Below are 23,301 nucleotides of genomic sequence, written 5' to 3' on the forward strand. Positions count from 1 at the left end.
AAATTTAGGGAAATGGATGACTCGTACAGACTTGTGTCATCTTCAGCATACCACTGTTTGAATTGAACAATGATATAGTTATTGCTCTTTTGTGGAAGTCTTTTCAGGAACTATAAAGAGGAGAGCAAAGAGAAAGGCAGTTTAGTAGGAGGAGAATGTTGGAGGTAAAAAACAAAACAAACTGGAGGCTGAGGCAGGAGAATGGCGTGAACCCAGGAGGCGGAGCTTGCAGTGAGCCGAGATCGGGCCACTGCACTCCAGCCTGGGTGACAGACCGAAAAAAAAAACAAGATATGGTGAAAATAAAGGATGTGTATACATCAAAATGAACTTCATCTTTTTTATTATATATTTTATTTGACTTTAAATTTTTATTGCTATCACTTCGTCTATTTTCTAATTTTGCCTAGAGCTAGCCCTGGTATAGGATGTATTATATATTTTAAAATATAATGTGATTTTAAAGTAAAAGTTAATTGCTTCATTTAATCATTCTCTTAGGCTGCTAAAAATGTTAAATGGCAGTATATTAATTGACATTATAATGATTGAAAGTAATAATCTGCTTTATTTATTGTGAGGAAATGGAAGAACAAGTGGGAATTTAGAACCTATTGGTGCTTATGGTCTTACTTGTCACCATGGATTAAGGATGAGTTTAGGAAGAAATTAGCAAGACTTACAGCTGTTCAGTTTTCTCTCATTATAAAGCTTTCCTTTAAGAAAAGTTTTTGACAAACATAAAAGTATATCAATAATTTTATTACTTTTAGTGAGGAAATTAAAGTTCAGCCAAGTCAGTTCAGAGAATCTGTAGAAGCAATTGGAAGGATTTATGAGGAACAGAGAAAGTTAGAAGAAAGTTTTACCATTCACTTAGGTAAGTGTGTTAACTTTTTCCAGTTATATTTTATTGTAACTTCTGAAACTTTGTTTTAATTATTAGTTTTTTAAAATAATAGAGACAAGGTCCCGCCATGTTGCCCAGGCTGGTCTTGAACTCCTGGGCTCAAGCAATCCACCCACCTTGGCCTCCCAAAGTGCTAGGATTACAGGCGTGAGCCACCGTGCCTGGCCACTGAAACTTTTTTTATATGCTGTAAGAGAAAAATCCCTAACATGAGTAGAGTGTACCTATGTTATTTTTAATTCCAAATTATGTTTTGCTTTAAGAAAGACTATATTTTGTTGGCTTTAAGTTTTGTATATTTATATAATGTTTTTTTCAGATAGATTAAATTGAAATAGTCATTAAAATGGAAAGTTGCAAGGCCCATTTTTAATTATTTTGTAGTACAGATTTATCTGGATTCTTGCCGTAGAGATTCGCATCCTGTTATACTGGACTTTTTGCAGCTGCTTAAGTATCTTTCCTGGACTATTGCCTATCCCCAGGAGCCCAGTTAAAGACCATGCATAATTTGAGATTGCTGAGAGCAGATATGCTGGACTTCTGTAAGCATAAAAGAAATCATCGAAGTGGTGTGAAACTTCATCGGCTCCAAACAGCTCTGTCACTTTATTCTACATCTCTCTGTGGCCTGGTTTTACTAGTAGATAATCGAATTAATTCATATAGTGGTATTAAAAGAGGTAAGTTAACATCACACACGTTTATTTTGTTAAATCTCACGCTGTAACACTATTCTTACAAAAAAAGGAATTATGGGGAAACTGAAAAAAAATTTTAATCACCTTGACATTCAAGTAGACCAAACAAACATACCCAACCATAGTTATTTTATTTCAAACTGTAGCATTGATCGAGTGCTTCATGATGTTTATTTTTCTTTGCTATTATATTATAAATAATGTTTTTATAGAATTCTCATTACAAGGTAAAACAAAAAGAGCAGTCACGTGTTTTCAGTTTAGAAGCAAATCCTGGCTTGGTGATTTTTAGTTCATCCATTTGTGTGTGTGTGTGTGTGTGTGTGTGTGTGTGTGTGTGTGTGTATATTTTTTAAATAACCTACCTCTTAAATTTGCTAGGTAAAATTCTACCTTCCCTCTTAGTACAACTCACTTTTTATGATTATTTCTAAATTTGTAAATATATAAAATGTAAAATATATAAAATATATGAAATGTATACCTGTTTTTTGAAAGAAGCTTAAGTAGAATTTATTTCCTCTCATAAATATAAGAACCTTCTTGTATTTTTATAGCACCTTTTGGGGTGGATTATGATCAAAGTATTATTTAAAGAAGACCTGGAATTAACATTTCTTTGTCTTTTAATTGTATACTCTTTTGAGTGAGTGAGAGGTTAAGTTTCTAATCAAAACAAAATTACTGTGCCCTAACTTAAGGCATAATTGTTTAAAGGACAAGTATAAGAAATCTTAAGAAAAATAAGTATTATTTTCTGTTTCTACTAAATCTCATTGTAAGTAAATACTAAATATTTGATAATTTGCATTTAGAAGTTTGTAAATGTTTTGGGTCCTTTAGATTTTGCCACAGTTTGCCAAGAATGCACTGACTTCCATTTTCCCCGAATTGAAGAGCAATTAGAAGTTGTCCAACAGGTGGTACTTTATGCCAGAACCCAGCGCAGGAGTAAGTTGAAAGAATCAGTTGGTGGGTAAAACTCACTTTTATTACATTCTGTCTGTAACCACTGTAATAGTATATGGATCATTATTAAGATCATATAGAAAATTGTATTGGTGGAAGATAGAGGGAAATTAAAAACAAAATTTAAGATTTTTTTAAGTTTTTTTCTTTAAAAAGAACATCAAAATATATTTTTGGTTTTTGGGTTTTTTTTTTTTCCCTTCAACTTTTATTTTAAGTTCCAGGGTACCTGTACAGGATGCACAGGTTTGTTACATAGGTAAACGTGTGCATGGTGGTTTGCTGCACCTATCAACCCATCGCCTAGGTATTAAGCCCACTGTCTATTAGCTGTTCTTCCTGATGTTCTTCCCTTCTCTCAGTAGGCCCCAGTGCGTATTGTTCCCCACCATGCGTCCATGTGTTCTGATCGTTCAGCTCCCATTTATAAGTGAGAACATGTGGTGTTTGGTCTTCTGTTCCTGCATTAGTTTGCTGAGGATAACAGTTTCCAGCTCCATCCATGTCCCTGCAAAGGATATGATCTCATTCCCTTTTATACCTGCACAGTATTCCATGGTGTATGTGTCCCACATTTTCTTTATCCAGTCTATCATTAATGGACATTAGGGTTGATTCCATGTCTTTGCTATTGTGAATAGTGCTGTGAAGAACATGCGTGTGCATGTATCTTTATATAGAATGATTTCTATTCCTTTGGATATAAATCCAGATCTTCAGAAGCTTGAACTCTGTGACTAATTTTCTTTTTTAAGGGAATGATTTTGTTCAAGGTTCTTAGTGAAAACTATTGTTAAATTTCAGTACTATAGTTATACTTGAAGTAGGCACTCGGTGGAAAGTTGGTGATCTTTTGATCCAAGTTCTATATCTTCAAAGTGGACGTAATTATTACAACAGAGGGGATTGGAAATGTAGACTAAAAGGTAGCACAAAATATACACTTTTTGTATGTTATATCTTTGGCTTAAGTAGCATGAAGTCAGTTAAATGAATTATTTTTGGTTCTTAAAAAAAAAAAAAACTCTGTATCCTCAAATGACTGCTTTTTCTATATTTATCCATAACATAACATTCTTTGTATTTAGGAAATTTACAGGAAAAATTTTTTTAATTTATTGAGATATATTTAACAATATTGTATATATTTGAGGTATACAATTTGATGATTCAGTGTGCACAGATATTGTAAAATAATCACTTCAAATGGATTAGCATATTTATTACCTCAGATCGTTGCCACTTTTTTGTGTCCATGGTGAGAACACTTAAGATCTGCCCTCTTAATGAATTTCAAGTATACACTAGAATATTGTTAAATATAATCACATTGTCATACATTATATTGCCAGAACTTATCCATCCGTGCGGCTGAAACTTTGTACCCCGTGACAAAAATCTCCCCATTTCCCCCCGCCCCAGCCCTGGTAACCACCTTCTACTCTCTACCAATGTGAGTTCAACTATTTTAGGTTCCATGTATAAGTGAGATGATAGAATATTTGTTTTTCTGTGTCTGGCTTATTTCACTTAGCATCCTCCAGGATGCTTAGTGTCCTCCAGGTCCATCCATGTGGTTGCAAATAGCAGGATTTTCTTTTTTACGGCTGAATAATATTCCATTATGTGTCTGTCTGTGTATGTGTGCACATTTAGGTGTGTTTTTAATATCTTGATTATTGCGACTAATGCCAAAATGGAGATAACTCTTTAAGATCCTAATTTCATTTCCTTTGGATATATACCCTAAAGTGGAGTTGCTGGATCATAAGATAGTTCTGTTTTTAATTTTTTTAAGAAACCTCCATCCTGGAAATGGTTTTTAAAGCTATTGAAAAGTTAATGGCATCTTTCTTCAGAAGCTTTCTATCTATACATAGGAAGAGGGTTAAGGGAAGTGAGGTAAAAGAAAAATCTCTGGCTCAAATCCCAGAGTAATTTAGCTGTTTTTTAATTGAAAAATGGAAGTTTAAAGAGTGGTTTCTTTGTAAATTAAATTGGTACCATTGGTTTGTTTAGTTAGGACCTAAATATTAGGGTAATAGTCATTTCAAATATGTTTTAAGTTGTGTTTTTCTTTTATTTCATATATCACAGATATAAAATCACAAACATCCTCTTGTCTGGCTTGAATGCATACACAGTATTTTATTATTTCTCCTTTTTTTTTTTTTTTTTTTTTTTTTTTTTTTTGAGACAAAGTCTCACTCTGTCATCCAGGCTGGAGTGCAGTGGCGCGATCTCAGTCCCCGCAACCTTTGCCTCCTGGGCTCAAGCAATTCTCGTGCCTCAGCCTCCTGAGTAGCTGGGATTACAGATGTGTACCACCATGCCTGGCTAATTTTTATATTTTTAATAGAGATGGGGTTTTGCCATGTTGGCCAGGCTGGTCTCAAACTCCTGGCCTCATGTGATCCACCCGCCTTGGCCTCCCAAAATGCTGGGATTACAGGTGTGAACCACTGCACCTGGCCAGTATTATTATTATTTCTTATAAAAACCTGATGTTGGTGCCCAGGAAAGAAAACATGGTAAGCTTTAAAATTGGGGCTGTCTTCTCCTTTAAATCTGCGTTTGGTACTTTTGAATGCTTTTTTCTTTCTTTCTTGTCTTTGTTTTCACCTGCTGTGTTTAAAAGAAACCATTAGAGTATTTCAGGTGCATGTATTTTTGTTGTACAGTAGCAGAGAGAGGTTGTATCTTTGCTTGGTATAAGGAAGACCTTTCTGAAGGGTCTTTGTTCCCCTCCCATCTTCCTCTCTCCCAGAAATTACAGAATTCTTTCCTTTCTCCTGTAGCTAGAATGTGGCTATCTAGTCATAACCTGACTAGGGTTCACTACAGTGTCTTTATCTATTCAATAAACTTTAGAAGAATGGTTTATATGTTTTTAATCATTCTTTAAATAGGTCAAACATTCTGAAGATTCACAATTCAAACTATACAAAAGAGCATACAGTGAAAGTGTCCCTCTGTTCCCAGCCATCCAGTTTCCCTCTTCAGAGGCAGCCAGTGCTATCACACATGTCCCTTGCAGACAGATGTTTATGTATGTATAAGCAAGTGTATGCGTGTACTTGTTTATTTTCCTTTTTTACATAAATGGCAGCTTTCTACGTAACACTATTCTGTACTCTGCCTTTTTCACTGAGTAATTTATCTTGGAGATCATTTTGTATCAGTCCATAAAGACCATCCTCATGCTTTTATGCTGTTGCATAGTGGTCCATTGCAGGATATCCTGTTATTAATCAGTCCCCTACTAATAGACATTTGATCTATTCCTTATTTTTTGTTATTATAAGTAATGATGCCTAGTAATGGTAAATAACCTTGCATATGAATAAATGTGCATGTGTGTGAGCAGTAAGCATATCTACAGAAGAGATTCCTAAAGATAAATTCCCAGGTTAAAGTTTATAATTTTCATAGCATTGGCAATTACTCTGTGTAGTATTTCTACCAGTTTATATTCCCACTAAAGGCAGTTGAGGGTTTGCTGTGGCAATATGTGTTATATATAACAGAGCCAGCTGAGTATTAGAAAATCCCTATAGAAGTATATCCTAACAAAACCTTTCAGAATATCTTGGTATACCCTCTTCTTCTTCTACCAATTGTTATTACTTTTATCAACCCTCGCCAAAAGAACTCATATCCATATTACGTAAAAATAGCTTCCTTCTTCTCATACAAACTAGCAATGATGTGATCAGAAACATTTTAACATTATTCTTAGTAGTGACTAAAAGCGTGAAGATTGAGATCATGACAGGTGTGGAAGGAGGAGGAGGATTCTAAGTATATTTATGAGAGATAGAAAGTGTGCAGTCAATGACAGGAAGTTTTTAAACCACATATGGCTAAGGCAGTGCATGTATATCATGACTTTATTTTGTTCTTGTTCAAGCAACTACTTTGTGGTTTCAGTGAGTCAGTGATGCAAGTAGGTTTATAAAAGACTTTCTTAAAGAAAGCTGCATGTTGTTACAGAAGAACTTTGTGAAAATACCTTCTCCATCTTTTTCTGTGCACACCTACGTATTTGTTCTGCACGTTTACATCCTGATATGCAATTGTTTATTCTAAGACATTCCATTATTTTTCTTACTATGGTTGTTATATTAACATCTTTGTATTTCTGTGGTCCGTGATAAAAAGCCAAAAATGTTTATGTACATTTTATATACGTTTTAAAAAAAATAAAACTGGCCATCTTCTTGCTATTACTAAACAAGGCATTGCCATGAAAATATGGAAAGGGAAATGGACTATGAACTGTTCTCTCTTGTTTACTTAACAGAGATTCTATTTGTTCATACTCCATGTGAACAACATTAGAGTCCTTCTTTATTGTTCCTTATAATCTGTGCTACGATTAGACATTTATTCAAAGCCTGTCAATCACATGGCTCTGTATTACAAACGATAATTCATTAAATATGGATTCTAGCATCAGAGCCTTCTATCTCTCTGACTCTTGATTTATAAAATGTGTGCATTTACGAAGTACAGTGTTATAAATCAATTTATCAAAGTAGTCACTAGATAAAAATATTGTTACTTTTATTCAGATCTCTTTTAAAATTATAATATTTTGATATTTGCTGTTTACTTATTTGAAGGTCTGTTTTCATGTGATTTTCTGATGCTAAAAGCCATTCCCAAATAGATTCCAAAATAGTTTTTAATTGGAATAAATATGCAACCTCTTAAAGACAGCTAATATGAAGGCTAATATTCAGTTTGCCTTTGTGAGTTCTGATGGAATTCTTATAAAGTTCAGATGTCTCTTTTATTAAAATATATATGTAAAATAATTTGCATTCCATCTTTATAATGTATGTTCAATCATAATGTTTATTTTACCAACATTTATTCTTCTAAGAAATAGCAAGCCTTCAAAAAAGAAGAAAAACTGTTAAATATCTGAAAAAAAAAATGTTCCATTTGAAACAGTTTCACCTATCTGTTATAACTGTATATAGCGTCAGGTAAGAAATAAATTTGAGGAATGGGGTGAATATACAGTGATTCCTAGTCCCCCTAGCCGTTTGTTTGTAACCCTGAACAAGTTATATCAACAACAGTGACTCAGATTCTAAAAATAAAGATGGCCACACCACAACTACCTAATGAAGTTATTTCATATGTGGTTAACTTGGTGCCCTGAACCTCCCAGATGAAAAATAGGATACTGGCATAGTTAATACCATAGGACTTAGAATCTGAGTATGTGAATTCAAGACCTGGCTCCACCACTTACCTGTGCATGCTTGGTTAAGTTAGTTAACCCATCCAAGCCTCTGTCTCCTCATACATAAAATGGACATAGTAGTAGGACTTACCTCCCAGGGCTGTGGTTATAGAGGTTTTGTAAGAATTAAATGACGTCATCCATGTAAAGCATGTAGCAGAACGCCTGGCACATAAATGCCCTTAGTGAATTTTTGCTGTTGCTGTGATTCTTTTGGGAGTGGTTATAGTAACATATTCTCATATGTTGTTATGTTCTTTCATATTGCATTGTCTTATGAATAGATTCTGGGAACCAAAATGGAGGAAATGATGATAAGACTAAGAATGCTGAGAGGAACTATTTAAATGTTTTACCTGGTAAGTATTTTTTTTAATTTTAAATTACTGTCTTCTTATACCAAAAAAATGTTTTATAATGCACACCATAGGAATTTGTGTTTTAAATCTATGATTTTAGTATATGTCATTATATCACTTTGAAACAACACTTTGTACCTCTATAATACACTTTCACAGATGTTTTCCAATGTTAAACTTATTTTTTTGTTTGTTTTGAGAGAAGCCATGCTCTGTTGCCCAGGCTGGAGCACAGTGGTGCGATCTCAGCTCTCTGCAACCTCTGCCACCCGGGTTCAAGCGATTCTCCTGCCTCAGCCTCCTGAGTAGCTGGGACTACAGGCCCACGCCACCACACCCGGCTAGTTTTTTTGTGTTTTTTGTAGAGATGGTGTTTCACCATGTTGGCTGGGCTGGTCTTGAACTCCTGACCTCAAGTGATCCACCTGCCTCAGCCTCCCAAAGTGCTGGGAATACAAGCGTGAGCCACCATGCCTGGCCCAAAACTTAATTATTAATATCATACTAGTACTCACTTTTTTCTAGATCCATAAAAGAAAAATTGCTCAAGAAGTTGCATAAGTTTTATCATTGTTTTTTATTGCAAATTTTCTCTTATACATTATTTCTTAGTTTCTTAAGAAATAAACCAAAAAATAAGTTTTACTCTGAAATATTAACTATACACTTCTCAGCCTTATAGCTAAGATCAAGTGAAATATAAACAATAGTACATAGAGATATAAACAGTTGAACTTAAATATAAAGAAAATGGGTCATCTTATTTAGAATTTTATTTTCATTTCCCCTTACATTTTTCTGTTTTCCATTTTATTTCCTTTATTATTCTTAAATATGTTGTTTAACAACTGAAAATTCAGTCTCTCAATCCTGTTTCTGATTGAATTCACTCTGATAACCCTTAGTGTTTATATCACAGAGCATAACAAGGACTATTTGTATACTTTATAAAATTTTTTAAGTAAGTGGTATATTTTACAGTTTCAGAAATAGCCATCTCGTGATGGTTTTTTATTCTCCTTTAAGGTAATTTTATCACATTTTTTTCCCCAGATCTTTGACATGTAGGTCACATTACATATGTATATGTGTGTATATATATGTATATGTATATGTATATAAACCACTGTCACTCAGTTGGAATACATTACATTTAATCTAAGCAAATATTATACCCATTTCTGGTATTCATCTTGTTGGGCCCTGTCTGTTAGCCTGTGGTCATCAGCCTCGAAATTTCCTCCCACCTTCAGTTATCCCACCTTAGTGGATAATGTTAGAATCACCACATGTTGTTTCCTCCACTGTGTGGAACAGGAAACCATCCTCCTCTTCGTTTAAAAATACCTTCAATGAAGGATCTATTGTATTTCTCTTCATGGATCCACAATTTAAATCATCCATATTTTGTGGCTTTCTTAAAATGTGCCAATCTTATTTCTACTCTGGAAGAACCGATGTCTGGTTTTTTTAAACATAACTGTTTGTTGCTGTACGTATTTCCTTCCTTAGTCTTTTCTGGAAAAAGCCTATAGGTTGTTGAACAACTGGCAATTCAGTCTCTCAGTCCTCTTTCTGATTGAATTCTCTCTGATGACCCTTAGTAGTGTTTGTATCACAGAACATAACAAGGACTATCTTATTTGTATACTTTGTCTCTGTGTTACAACCAAATCAGGAGGATATATCATAAGTCTGAGTCAGAAAAGGAATATTAAAGTATTCAGTTAGAGAGAATAGCATATTAATTTCCATTTAGTTAAAGTATACCTACACAACCAGGATGTTTACAGGAGATGAAAAAAATCTAAATCAAAACTTATTTTAATTTTTAAATTGCAAAGAAAAACAGTTTTATTTATATACTTGTAAGCCAGTTATAGTTTACTTAATAATGATCTAAATATTTCCAGTTTACATCATCTAATTCTCATAACCTTGTAAGGAAAGCAATCAGCAGCATTTTCCCCATCTCATACACTAAGTAACAGAGGATCAATAAGTTGAATTGATTTGCCCAAGATCACTCAGCCAATGTGCTAGAAATCAGATCTTCTTAACATCCAATCTAGTCCTTTTTCTACTATAGCATATTAATTTGATTACTACTGCCAGCCCCACAGCCCCCATTTTATTAATGGGTAAAATTAGGCCAAGAAACAAGTCATTTAAGGTCAAAGAAAGCAGTGCCAATTTGGGGATTAGGAGCACCTGACTTCTTCACTAAGTCATCCTGCCACACTCCTGGATCATGGCCCATATCTCAAGCTATGACTTCCATCCTGTGAATAATCAGTAGCAGTTTAGAAGGTAATACACTGTACTGGGCCAGAAGGATATTGTCTTATCACATAGTCCACTGAATTTCTGATAAGCAGTCTGTGTCTTTTGTTGCCTTCCTAGAAAATTATAACTAAACTATTCCTCACCAATTTTCTTTTTTACTTTCTCTTTATCCAGTTTATTGTGATATATCTCTTGCTGTCCTTTCTTTAATTTCATTCTCTGTTTATCTAATTCCTTTATCTCGTTCAAGTTAAAATAAATAAAAGACCTTTGCCTGGGACCTGTCGGAGGCATCTGTGGATATAGCTGATGCACACGGGTAACTAGAAATGTTAACCATAGGGCTAAAGTATATTAAGTATTTTAAGTGTACTGTATGTTTCTAAGTAGATCCTGAGATAATGACGTTGCTGCAAGGGCGAGTAGAATTTGTGAGGGCAAAGGTTAAGAGTGTGAGAGTAGAGATATGCAGACCTTTCCTAGAAGGACTTATCAGAATTTCCACTGAGGTATATGTATTGGTAAGAACATATCCTATGTTTTCTATTTTATTTCTTTATATTGATAGGAACTACAGAAAATACAAGCTGATGAGATTTTTCTTGGCTTGTGGGACTACACAGAAAAAAGAGTGATGGTAGGAAGCATGGATTTTAATGTTTGAGAAAGACTGCTCCAGCGTTCAGCCTAAAATATTCATTCAATAAATAATTATTGAGTATCTTCTACGTGCCAGGTGCTGTTCTACTTGCTACAGATAGAACACTGAAGAAGATAAACAAAACCCCTATAATTATGGCACGTACACAGTGGTCTCTTTAAAATAATATGTATACAAAAGAATTTCAGTGCTAAGAAGAAGATAAAACTGAATAAGGTGAAAGAGTAAAGGGTGGATGGAGGAGACCACTAGTAGATAGGATAGTTAAGGAAGACCTTTCTGAGGAGGTGACTTTTGATCTGAGATGTGATTGATGAAAAGAAGTCAGCCCTGTGAGAATCTTGGAGAAAAGCCCTCCAGGCAGCAGCCCTGAATTGGGAACAAGCTCTGCATGTTTGCAGAACGGAACAAAAGCTTGTGTAACTGGAGTGACGAAGGAGTGAGACAAGAAGATACTGGAGAGAGAGGCAGGGTCCAAGTCATCTTGGCCTGCTAGACTAGTGGTCCCCAGCCTTTTTGGCACCGGCACCGGGGACCGGTTTCATGGAAGACAGTTTTTCCACAGACCAGGGATTGGGGAGGTTTGAGGATGATTGAAGTGCATTACATTTATTGTGTACTTTATTTCTATTATTATTACATTGCAATATATAATGAAATAATCACACAAGTCACTGTAATGTAGAATCCGTGCGACCCCTGAGCTTGTTTTCCTGCAACTGGATGATCCCATCTGGGGGTGATGGGAGACAATGACAGATCATCAGGCATTAGAATCTTGTAAGGAGCACTTAACCTAGATCCTTCACATGCGCAGTTCACAGTAGGGTTCACGCTCCGGTGAGAATCTAATGCCGCCACTGATCTGACACGAGGTGGAGCTCAGGCTGTAATGTGAGCAGTGAGGAGCGGCTGTAAATACAGATGAAGCTTCACTCCCTTGCTGGCGCTCACCTCCTGCTGTGCAGCCCGGTTCCTACCAGGTGATGGACGGTGCCAGTCCATGGGGGACCGTTGTTCTAGACCATGATAAAGAGTATGGATTTTAAGTAGGGGAGGGATATGATATATATTTAAGTCATAGCTGCATGAAGAGTTGGTTTGTAGGTGGACAAGCAGGGAGTAAGGAGATCAATTAAGAGAATATTACAAAAACCTAGGTGAGAAATTACAGTAGCATGAACTGGGGTGACACCAATAAAAGTGGAATACTCAGATGTGGGCTATTCTGGAGATAGAACTGAAAATAGTTAGTGGTAGGTTGGATTGTGGATGAGGGGTTAGGCATTGAGGGAAAGCACAGGAATTAGGGACACCTATCTTTCTGTCCTGGGCAACTAACTGGACAGATTGGTCTCGTAAGTTGAGATGAGGAAGAGCAGATTTAGGGCATAGACACAAGAAGTAACCTTTCTTACATGTTAAATTTGACATTTTAGGCCAGGCGTGGTGGCCCATGCCTGTAATCCCAGCACTTTGGCAGGCTGAGGCAGGCAGATCATGAGGTCAGGAGATGGAGACCATCCTGGACAACATGGTGAAACCCCGTCTCTACAAACAAATACAAAAATTAGCTGGGTGTGATGGCACGTGCCTGTAATCCCAGCTACTCAAGAGGCTGAGGCAGGAGAATTGCTTGAACCAGGGAGTCGGAGGTTGCAGTGAGCCGAGATTGTGCCACTGCACTCCAGCCTGGTGACAGAGTAAGACTCCATCTCAAAATACATTAATTAATTAATCAATTTGACATTTTAGGCATTTACATCAAAATAAAGATGAGCACTTATTTGATTTATTTACTACTTGGTGGTCACTTCATGCCAATTTATGAGCCTATTGCATAATTGGCTATTGTCTCTTATTTTCATTACCCTCTCTCTGAGAATTAAGGAGCAGTAATCACAGTTGATTCCTGAATCCGGTAAATGTTCATGATACACTCCACTAGTTCAGCACATTGATTGCCAATTACACTTATTTATAAAGCCCATTGATGAATGTGACTTAGGCATTTGATAATCATAATTGTATTTCTTGTTCATAGGGGAATTTTATATTACACGGCATTCGAATCTCTCAGAAATCCATGTTGCTTTCCATCTTTGTGTGGATGACCATGTGAAATCGGGAAACATCACTGCTCGTGATCCTGCCATTATGGGACTCCGAAATATACTCAAAGTTTGCTGTACCCATGACATCACAACAATAAGCATTCCTCTCTTGCTGGTACATGATATGTCAGAGGTAAGCAGATAGAAAAATCCTGGAATTTTATGATTAACATAATTGTAATATTGATTTAACCCTCAATATTGTATAATAATTCACTTTACGTTTTTTTAAACTAATGGATTTTTGCATCTTCTATCTGGTTAGTAGAATTGAGTGAAATATAATACAAAATGGTGAGTAATCCTTAATCATTTATGTTCAGAGAGCTATAGCATTGTCCTATAGTAAATAGACTAGAAAATCAAAATAATATTTAGCTTTGGATAAGATATGTGCCTCTACACCTCTTTCTCCTCCTTTTTTTTCCTCCTCTTCCCTGTCTTCCCTCTCCCCTTCCCCCTCTTCTTACCCCTTTCTTCTTTTTTGCCTTAAGTAGTGTTAGATTTGCATACACGTATATATTTGGCTTAGGCTGCCATGAAAATTAGTTTGCATTTTCTGAGTGTGCATTAATAGGTAATGGAAAGAGATGCTAGATGACAGGAAGAAACCAGCCTTCGTTTAACATTTTTCTCAAAGGTTCTTTTTAGATAATACAGTTCTGCAATTAAGATGTAGCATAATCATTCTTCCATTTTGTTGTGTACTATAATTTAATTTTTAACAGTCTCTTCCCATGACTGGTTTTCCTCTTTCTTCCTTCACCCACATAGAAACTGGTTAGAAGGCGTACATTGTAGAAATAATACAAAGACTAAAATTCAACTTTACATAGTCTGGAGAAACAAATGAGCCTCAAACCAACAGGTCCAGACAAGTCATAGGAGAGCCAGTGTTCAACTTGGTGATAAGGACTCCTATCAGCAATCTATGCCTGCTTGTTTTGAGGAGGCATTTATTAAAAAGCAAAATTGGCACCTGTAGTCCCAGCTACTCCCAGGACTGAGGCAGGAAGATTGTTTTAGCCCAGAGTTCAAGACCAGCCTGAGCAACATGGTGAAACTGTATCTCTTAAAAAAATTGCTGACTAGGAAGTGGAGATGGTGATTGTCAGGAAGGAAGTTTGATTATTGATTATGTATAGTTGTTTACCAAAAGAAAAATGATATGTTGTAAAGGACAGTATAAAAGATTTTATGTTTTACTTTTTAGACTAAGTCCTCACTTAGACTCATTATATTACAGGGGCCTCATTTTAAATTTCGGATCCTGTGTAACAGGGGTCCCAAACCGCCAGGCCAAGAACCTGCCACACAGCAGGTGAGCGTCAAGGGCGAGCATCACTGCCTGACCTCTGACTCCTGTCAGATCAGCAGCCACATTACATTGTCATAGGAATGTGAACCCTATTGTGAACTGCATGTGCGAGGGAGCTAGGTTGCGTGCTCCTTGTGAGAATCTAATGCCCGATGATCTGAGGTGGATCAGTTTCATCCTGAAACCATCCCTGCTGTCCCCACCCTCACCCGCAACTCCAGTCTGTGGAAAAATTGGCTTCCGTGAAACTGGTTCCTGGAGCCAGAAAGGTTGGGGTCTGCTTCTATATAAACACAAAAAAATAATTCTTGTCCTTCCGAGACAGGGTGATTTTAAATGACTTCCCATTTATAATCTATGCTGGTATATTTCTACCAGGCACTTTGTTGTTTGGATTAGGAGAATCCTGGCACTGTCCTACGAAAACTTCATCAGACTTACTAATTTCTCATTCCATTCACTTCTGTAGCCTCAGTCATACCTAATATGGTATCAAGAGAGATGGACAAACATTTTTTTCCCCACCATAGCTTTATGAAGTTTTAGTTCCATCAGGAATTTTTAGCTATTGTTAAATCATCATCACTAACTAGTTTATCTATAAAAGGGTCTTTGGGAGCAACAAAGTTTATGATGAATTCCTACCACAAGGAATTCATCCAAACATTCCTGCAGCTGGACTCCTGGTTAACCAGTTTATAAAAATGGTTTTATGTAGGTGGGAAACAACCTCAAAAACAGTGTTTCCAAAAGTCACTAAGTTCAGATTTACTTCCAGACATCTGATACTACTAGCATTCCCTCTCCCACAATGTTACAAAAGTTACATGTTTTAAATTGGGAAGGCCAGCTGCAGAACATTAAGTTTGTTTCCAAAGTGTCCAATTTAATTCACAAAAGTATATTGAGCTATGATTCTCCCATTTGTTGTATTTAAACATCCATTCAGGTCAAGAAGTTTATAAACTCAGACACTAGACAGGATATAGAGGTAATACTTGTTTTTGCTTTGGTGCAAGGATCCCAAAGCATTTTCAGGTGTCATTTTCCTCTTCTAACAGAGTTGTTAGAAGAGGAAAATGGACACTCAGTTACCATATTTTAGTGTGTGCCAGAAAATGAAGATGACTGAAATAGCCCATGTCCTATGTCAGATAAAAGAGCTATAGAAATTAATTGCAGTTTAAAAAGGATAAAGGAAAAATAACCTATCAGCAAGAAGAAAGACATACTATCCGTTTTATCTCAATAGATCTTTGTGATCTCAAGATACTGTCTTATTGGAGTCAGTCTTATGGAATGAAGCTACAAAGCAAGAATATTGAATTCTCAACTTCCTTTTATTTTTGCTGTTAACCTGTTGAATAATTTGGGGCTTACCAAATTGTTTAGTTTTGTAACTGTTGTTACTAATGAAGATTTTGTTGTTTTTAACTTTTATATTGGAGTATAACACACATATAGAAAGGTACACATAGGTATACAGCTCAACTCTTCGTAGACTGAACACCCATATATAACAAATATGCAGATGATGAAACAGAACATGACCAGCACCCCAGCAGCCACCTCCCTTTCAGTCACTTAAACCACACTCCCTCCTCAAGGGTAGCCACTGTTTTCATCCCTAAAATTATGGATTAGTTGGGCTTGCTTTTGCTGTTTATCTTATATCTGGCTTCTTTCATTCAGTATTATGTTTGTGAGATCTGTCTATAATATTGTGCATGGTTATAGATTGTTCACTGTTGTTGTTTTTTATTGTTTCATTGTGTGACTAGACCACAGTTATTTATACATTCTATTTATGGACAATTGGGTAGTTTTTCCAGATTTTTATTATTATGAGTAGTATTGCTATGAACATTCCAATAGACATCTTTTGACACTACTGTTGAGAATATACTTAGGGATAGAATTGTTAGGTCTCAGGGTATATTTATGTTTAACTTTGGTAGATCTGCCAAATAGTTCTTCAAAGTAGTTATACCTATGCTGTTATATTGAATAAAGCCAAACTATTTCTCATCTTCTGATAAGGGTTGTGAAACTTATTAACACAGGTGTTTCAAGTACCTCAGAGGCACATACTCGAGAAGTAAAGAATAATCGTGGAATATTCCCCATTGGTGCATAAACTCAGATGATAATTCTTATATCTAAATTCCAAGACATACAGTGAAGACTTAAAAGAACATACTGGCTAACTCTGCAGTTCAGCCTTACCCTAATGAGAGGATTCAAGTTGAGTAACCGTGAGCTTTAGACAGAAGGCGTTGTCTCAGTTGTAGTCAGAACTGAGATTTTAAGTTCATGTTCGTAGGTGTAGAATCTCTTCTGTGCACTTGTCATCTAGAGTGTGACAGTAGGGCCCAATATGTGGCCAGTTATAAAGTCTATAATGTTTCACATGAGCCTTCCAGCTTCATTGGATTTCTCTAACAGTGCATTCTCACAGGCATGTCACTATGATTTAGTCACTTTTCCATTATTTAGAACTTATGATCAAAAACTTTCTGTACTGTTACCTGGCCCACTATGTTGTCTATACCATCTACTGTATCATATATACTAAGATTTGTTTCCAGAAGTGAGCTCCTTGTGAAACTGCTGACCACATCTCATGATGACATTCAATAAGTCATTCTCGTCATGACGTGATTGAATTCTAAAGCTTACAGTTTACCTTTTCTAAGTACCCAAAACCATTCTTTTTGGTGCTGGTTTTAGTCAGAGACAAAATGACAGGATTAAAAAACTCTTGCAAGCATCTATCTTAAACTTACGGTGGAGTCTCTATGGAGGGACCTGGAAGATTGAAAGCAACTCAGACATGTGTTGGGGGGCGGTTGGGTGTGTGTGCGTGCACATGCATATACAGGTAGCTGTCTAGTTTCCTCTTAGAGTCATACGCTGCTAAGTGTCATTAAGTTCAAGTATACTGAATATGGAGTTTATATCATCTGAGAATTAAATTTTTAAAATATGTCCATCACTTCAAAGATTTGCTGGGGTCCTGTCACAGGTTGGTATTTTGGTATATTCTCTAAATAGCATTGATAAAACTCTGTCATTAATTCACACCATTCTGAAAAGTGTGAAGTTCTTAATTTGTATCACAAATACTTGCTCTAGACCATGCTATTAACCCCACATATACAAAAAGCAAGAAAGCAGGGTATTAATGAGGAAAATGTGATGATCTTTGGACAAGTAGGACAATGAACTTGATTACTTTTCCCCTACCTACTTTTGGTCATACCATTTAACCCATCCCTGTTTTAACTTGTGTTACAATCTTTCATTATTACCATTAGTATCCTGATTTTAATGCATTGGAATAATATGTATTCTATTTGTTGGTGTTCAAAACTAGCCCTTCAATAAACTCTATGCTTAGAGTTCACATTAGTTGTCCTCATGTGACTAGTGGTGTTTAGACTTGACCTTAGCCTGAAATAATTCAAGGCTAATCATAGATGTCAGTAAATTCTAGATTATAAGACAAGTTACTGTCAGAAAATGCTTTTTTATATTTAAAAATGAGTGCTTCATTAAACCAGTATAAATAGTACTAATTCCTTGATTCTGATTACTATCATAGTATTTCAAAAAATGATTGGTTTTAGAGTAATATTTTAAGATGATACAAATACTCAGTTATACAATAGTATTTATTCCTACATATGGGTTCTTGAATAAAATGTTTAACATAAGTGAATACGTAGGTCCTTAATGAAATTAGATACCATGAATGAGAATCAGCAGAAACAACTGAACATAGAAACAGATGCACAAAGACTTTTAGCACTGGAATTATAAAACACAGACCATACAATAGTTGATTACTGTGTTTAAAGAACTGAAAACAAGCTTAAAATGCCTTCAAGTAAAAAGATTTTATGAAAAGTGACCTGGCAACTATAAAATATGCTGAGAGAAATTTTAAAAGACCTAAATAAATGGAAATATATACTGTGTTCATGGATTGGAAGACTCAATATTGTCAAGATAATAGTTCTAAAATTGATCTATAGATTTAAATCCCAATTGGAATTCTTACAAGGTAATTTTGAGATTTTGACAAGCTAATTCTAAAAGGTATATGGAAATGCACAGGACCTGAAACAGCCAAAACAATTTTGAAAAATAACAAAGTTAAAGAACTTACACTAATTTCAAAACTTGCCATAAAGTTACAGTAATCAATGCAATGTGATATTGGCAAAAGAATAGACTGTGGATCAGAAAACAGAATAAAGCATCCAGACAAAAATCCATACATATATGGTCATTTGATTTCCAGCAAAGATGCCAAGGCAATGCAGTGGGAGAAAGGATAATCTTTTCAGTGTTGTTGAAACAACTGGATATTCATATAGAAAACAGTCTTAACCCTTACATTATATCATATATAAAAATTAATTTAAAATGGATCAGACCTCAACAAAAGAGCTAATATTATAAAGCTTCTAGAGGAAAACATAAAATCCTGATGACGTCAGGTTAAGCTGGTTAAAATTTGTTAGGCCACAAAGGCATAAGCCATTAAAAAAAGAATGTAATAAATTATATTTTAAAATTCAAAACTTTAGGTCATCAAAAGATGCTATTAAGAAAATGAAAATTCAAGCCTCAGGCTGTCACATGACCTTGAGCAATTCACTGTACTTCTCTGAGCATCTTTTTTTTTTAATTTATGAAGGTTATTTTTGTGAGATTATGTATATTGTAAAGTTTCATGTAAACATAAGACATTATTATTATAGTTTTCAGAGCCATCAGCATTGCTCTGTAGCTGCAGACATACATACATACATTTATTTATTTATTTATTTAAGATGGAGTCTTACTCTGTCACCCAGGCTGGAGTACAGTGGCGTGATCTCGGCTCACTGCAACCTCCGCCTTACAGGTTCAAGCAATTCTTCTGCCTCAGCCTCCCAAGTAGCTGACATTACAGGCATGTGCCACCACGCCCAGCTAATTTTTGTATTTTTAGTAAAGACAGGGTCTCACCATGTTGGCCAGGCTGGTCTCGAACTCCTAACCTCAGATGATCCACCTGCCTTGGCCTCCCAAAGTGCTGGGATTACAGGTGTGAGCCACTGCGCCCAGCCAACTGTAGACACTGTGACCTTGTTCTCTCTGTACGTCATCTTTTCACCAGGAGGAAGTAAGACAAAAAAACCAAACACTTGTCCCCCTATGCATGTGTGTACTCCATAAGACCACTGCAGCTCTTTTGCAGCAGCCTTTGCAGTTACAAGGAAATACTCTTCTTTCTGTGAACTTTGAAGCCAAAGTGTTATAACTTAAACTTGAATATCAGAAAATTCTAGTGAATTTTTAGAAGCTTCCAGGACCTAACCCAAGAGGATTCTTTACTTTTTAGCCAACCAAAAAACTACACCTCTTTTGTTAATCAATCTTAAAACCAAGTGTCTTGGACACAAATTTAAAAGTAGCTTCCTATTAAACCCTATTTCTGGCCTCAGAGAAAGTCACATTCTTTTTAAATGTCCGTGGATAAAAGCTAATTCACTCTACCTATGTTTTTGAGCATGTGTATTGCTCATTATTATAGAAGGCATTGTAAGGGTAATAAAGGTGAATAAAAAGTGGCTGCTACCTTCAGAGAGCACACAACTTAATAAAGAAGAGAAAGAATAAATCCCATCCTTCTGCCCTTCTCCCCAAAAACGACAGGATAAAAATTTGAGCATTGAGATAAAAGAACAGTAAAGTACTTTGGGAGTTCAGGAAACGGAGACATATTTGTAGCTGGGAAAATAAGATACTGTATGGAGGAGATGGCAATTAAGCTGAACATTGAAGAATGAAGATCAGGTTCAGTAGATGGAATTACTGAGAAGGGCATTGTGGGTAGAAGAAACAGATTGAGGAAGAATGGAGGGAGGTGGGTGACAGGCACTGCAGACCATGTTTAGGCAAATGTGAGCAGATATACTTGAATGCAACCTTCATTTTTAAAAATTTAAAAGTCACAGAAGCTTAAAGTAGCTTTGGCTTTAAAGTATGTAGCCTTAAATAGTAAAAGAAAGGCTTACATATTATGTGTGAGACAGTAGGAAGCAATTGTAAGTTCTTAAAACAGGAGTATAATATGATCAGAAATGTACTTCAAATAGCCAAAATTAGTGGTTTAGAGGGGAAACCCTAGAATTCAGGACACTAGATAGGAAGCCATAGCGGTAAGTAGCCATGAGGTCACAAAGACCTTGAGAGATCGGTGAAGAACTGGAATAATTTGATCATCAGCCCCAGGGCAGAGGAGGGGGAAAATGTCATGAAGAAAAGGAGTGGTCACAAGGTATTTGAATTACAGCAATAAGTAAACAGCAATTAGAAGAAGACTGAGAAAAGGTTTGGTAATTAATAATCATTGATGATCTAACATAAAGAATTTCCAGCCGGCGCGGTGGCTCACGCCTGTAATCCCAGCACTTTGGGAGGCCAAGGCGGGCGGATCACAAGGTCAGGAGATCGAGACAATCCTGGCTAACACGGTGAAACCCCGACTCTACTAAAAGTATAAAAAAAAAATTAGCCGGGCGCGGTGGCGGGCGCCTGTAGTCCCAGCTACTCGGGAGGCTGAGGCAGGAGAATGGTGTGAACCCGGGAGGCGGAGCTTGCAGTGAGCCGAGATCGCGCCACCGCACTCCAGCCTGGGAGACACAGCGAGACTCCGCCTCAAAAAAAAAAAAAAAAAAAAAAGAATTTCCAGTTGAGTGATGGGGTGGAAGCCTGCTTACAAAAGATGAAAGACTGAGTAGTTGGTAAGGAAGACATCATTTGCCTTTTTTATTCTTATTCTTGCACGTGTGTCCAGTGAGTTTTTCAGAAGCTACCTGCTGTGTGATAATATAACAGATTGAATGCAGAGACAGATATAAGAATTCAGATGTCTTCTGATAGGCTAGGCTTTAATGAGATTTGCAGAAATTTAAAACATTATTACACTTACTAAATTTTATTTTTTGTTTTGGAAAATAGTTATTTTTCATTAAAATGTTATTTATATTAACATGAATGGGTTTATTGTTTTTAAATTCATGTTTTCTTAGTTTTAATTCCTAATGCAATAAATGTCAAGAGATATAATGTACATAAAGAAAAACTCTTTGGTGTCCTCAGTAATTTAAAAAAAAATCATTTTAGAGCGGGGTTCTCACTATGTTGCCCAGGTGGACTTGAACCCTTGGGCTCAAGCAATCCTCCTGCTTCAACCTCCCAAGTGGCTGGGACTTCAAATGTGCACCGTTGCATCAGGCTAATATTTAAGAGCGCAAAAGATCCTGAGACCCACAAAGTTTGATAATCACAATAATGAAATAATCTACATGTTTTATAGTTGTAATTATGAAGACAGGGAAAAACAATTCTGGTGTTTGTGAAGAGGAATAGATTTTTAAATGGTATACATGCTAATCATACTATGGAAAATTACCAATGTTTTGGTTATAGACTGGCAGTGACACTTACATCCATATTTGACTGAAGATTAGAAAGGAACGTAGAAAAATGAATGCATTTGTTTTGTTAGGTGGCTGGGGTGGGGCATTTGTTTATTTCCACTCATTTACAATAATGTATTATACAGTAAAAATATTTTATTGCTTATGCAAATATACAATGTAATATAATTATTCATGCTAACATTGAGGTTAGTAGGTAGAGTTCCTATGTCATTTATATTTGTCTTTAGAATTATCCAGAAAAATTAAGGATTTTTTTTAATTGTATTTATGGGGCTAACTAAATTAGTTTGTATTCCACAAGTATAGTCTTACAGCCGGAAGAAGCTGCATGCCTAAAAACTAGAGGAAATCCAGTTGGGATTAGCAAACAGTTGCCTAAATCTGTTCACAACGTGGATGATCAACATTATAGATAAATAAAGATCTGACTTTATTTTTTATACAAAGGTCTATTAAAAACATATCTTATGTTTTATTTCTGTTTTTAGGAAATGACTATACCCTGGTGCTTAAGGAGAGCAGAACTAGTGTTCAAGTGTGTCAAAGGTGAGCATGATCTTATCTCTGACAGCCACCACCTGTATTTCCTCCCAAATATGGAAAGTTGAGCAACCCAGAAGAAAGAAGTGAAAGATACCCCTGTCATCTATTGCTTCCGTTAGATAGTTTAGCAAGTAAATATTTCATAATAGGCTTTTTTAGTTTTATTTTTCTAGTCACAAAATAAGTCTCCAGCCCCTTTGAAATACAAGGCTATTTGGACATTAATTAGATTTTGTTCTGCTGCTAGCTTGCTATTACCTTTATTCTCTTAAAAAGAAAAAACTAGAGCCACATATTTATTAACTTTTAATAAGCTGTCTTGGCTTCATTGTATGGAGACTAAATTGGATTTGGGAAATCATAAATAAGAGCATGTTGACAAAACTGTTAAACCTCTCTGGCACAAAGAATTAGGGATTGCAAACATTTGTTTGTCCTTTAGGCGTAGCCTATCCTACAGGCAAATGGCTCCCTAAAAAGTCAAGCCATGAAGCCCCACAGTGAAAATTCAGTTAATTTCAGTAAGCGACGGGTAGGTTTGACGGCCGGAACTTGTAGTGCAGCAACATCTGTTTTTCTATTTTAGGTTTCATGATGGAAATGGCTTCATGGGATGGAGGAATTTCTAGGACAGTGCAGTTTCTAGTACCACAGGTATGTTATCTGAATAGATCTCACCCC

At 36.0% G+C, this 23,301-nt stretch overlaps 1 protein-coding gene across 4 annotated transcripts in view; it reads left to right on the forward strand.

The window, feature by feature from the left end:
* FERRY3 (FERRY endosomal RAB5 effector complex subunit 3) overlaps positions 1-23,301 on the forward strand; it is a 51,461-nt gene that overhangs the window by 20,076 nt on the left and 8,084 nt on the right. For 2 of the 4 annotated variants that reach the window (XM_011745492.3, XM_071072348.1), the window contains 7 exons: positions 774-880; positions 1,396-1,593; positions 2,455-2,583; positions 8,122-8,196; positions 13,188-13,390; positions 22,566-22,623; positions 23,207-23,274. In XM_011745492.3, coding sequence (XP_011743794.2) covers positions 774-880; positions 1,396-1,593; positions 2,455-2,583; positions 8,122-8,196; positions 13,188-13,390; positions 22,566-22,623; positions 23,207-23,274 — 838 coding nt within the window. The other 2 variants (XM_011745493.3, XM_071072347.1) reach the window with 2 other exon arrangements.

The sequence above is a fragment of the Macaca nemestrina genome, chromosome 10 (genome assembly GCF_043159975.1).
Source record: "Macaca nemestrina isolate mMacNem1 chromosome 10, mMacNem.hap1, whole genome shotgun sequence".
Lineage (NCBI taxonomy): Eukaryota > Metazoa > Chordata > Mammalia > Primates > Cercopithecidae > Macaca > Macaca nemestrina.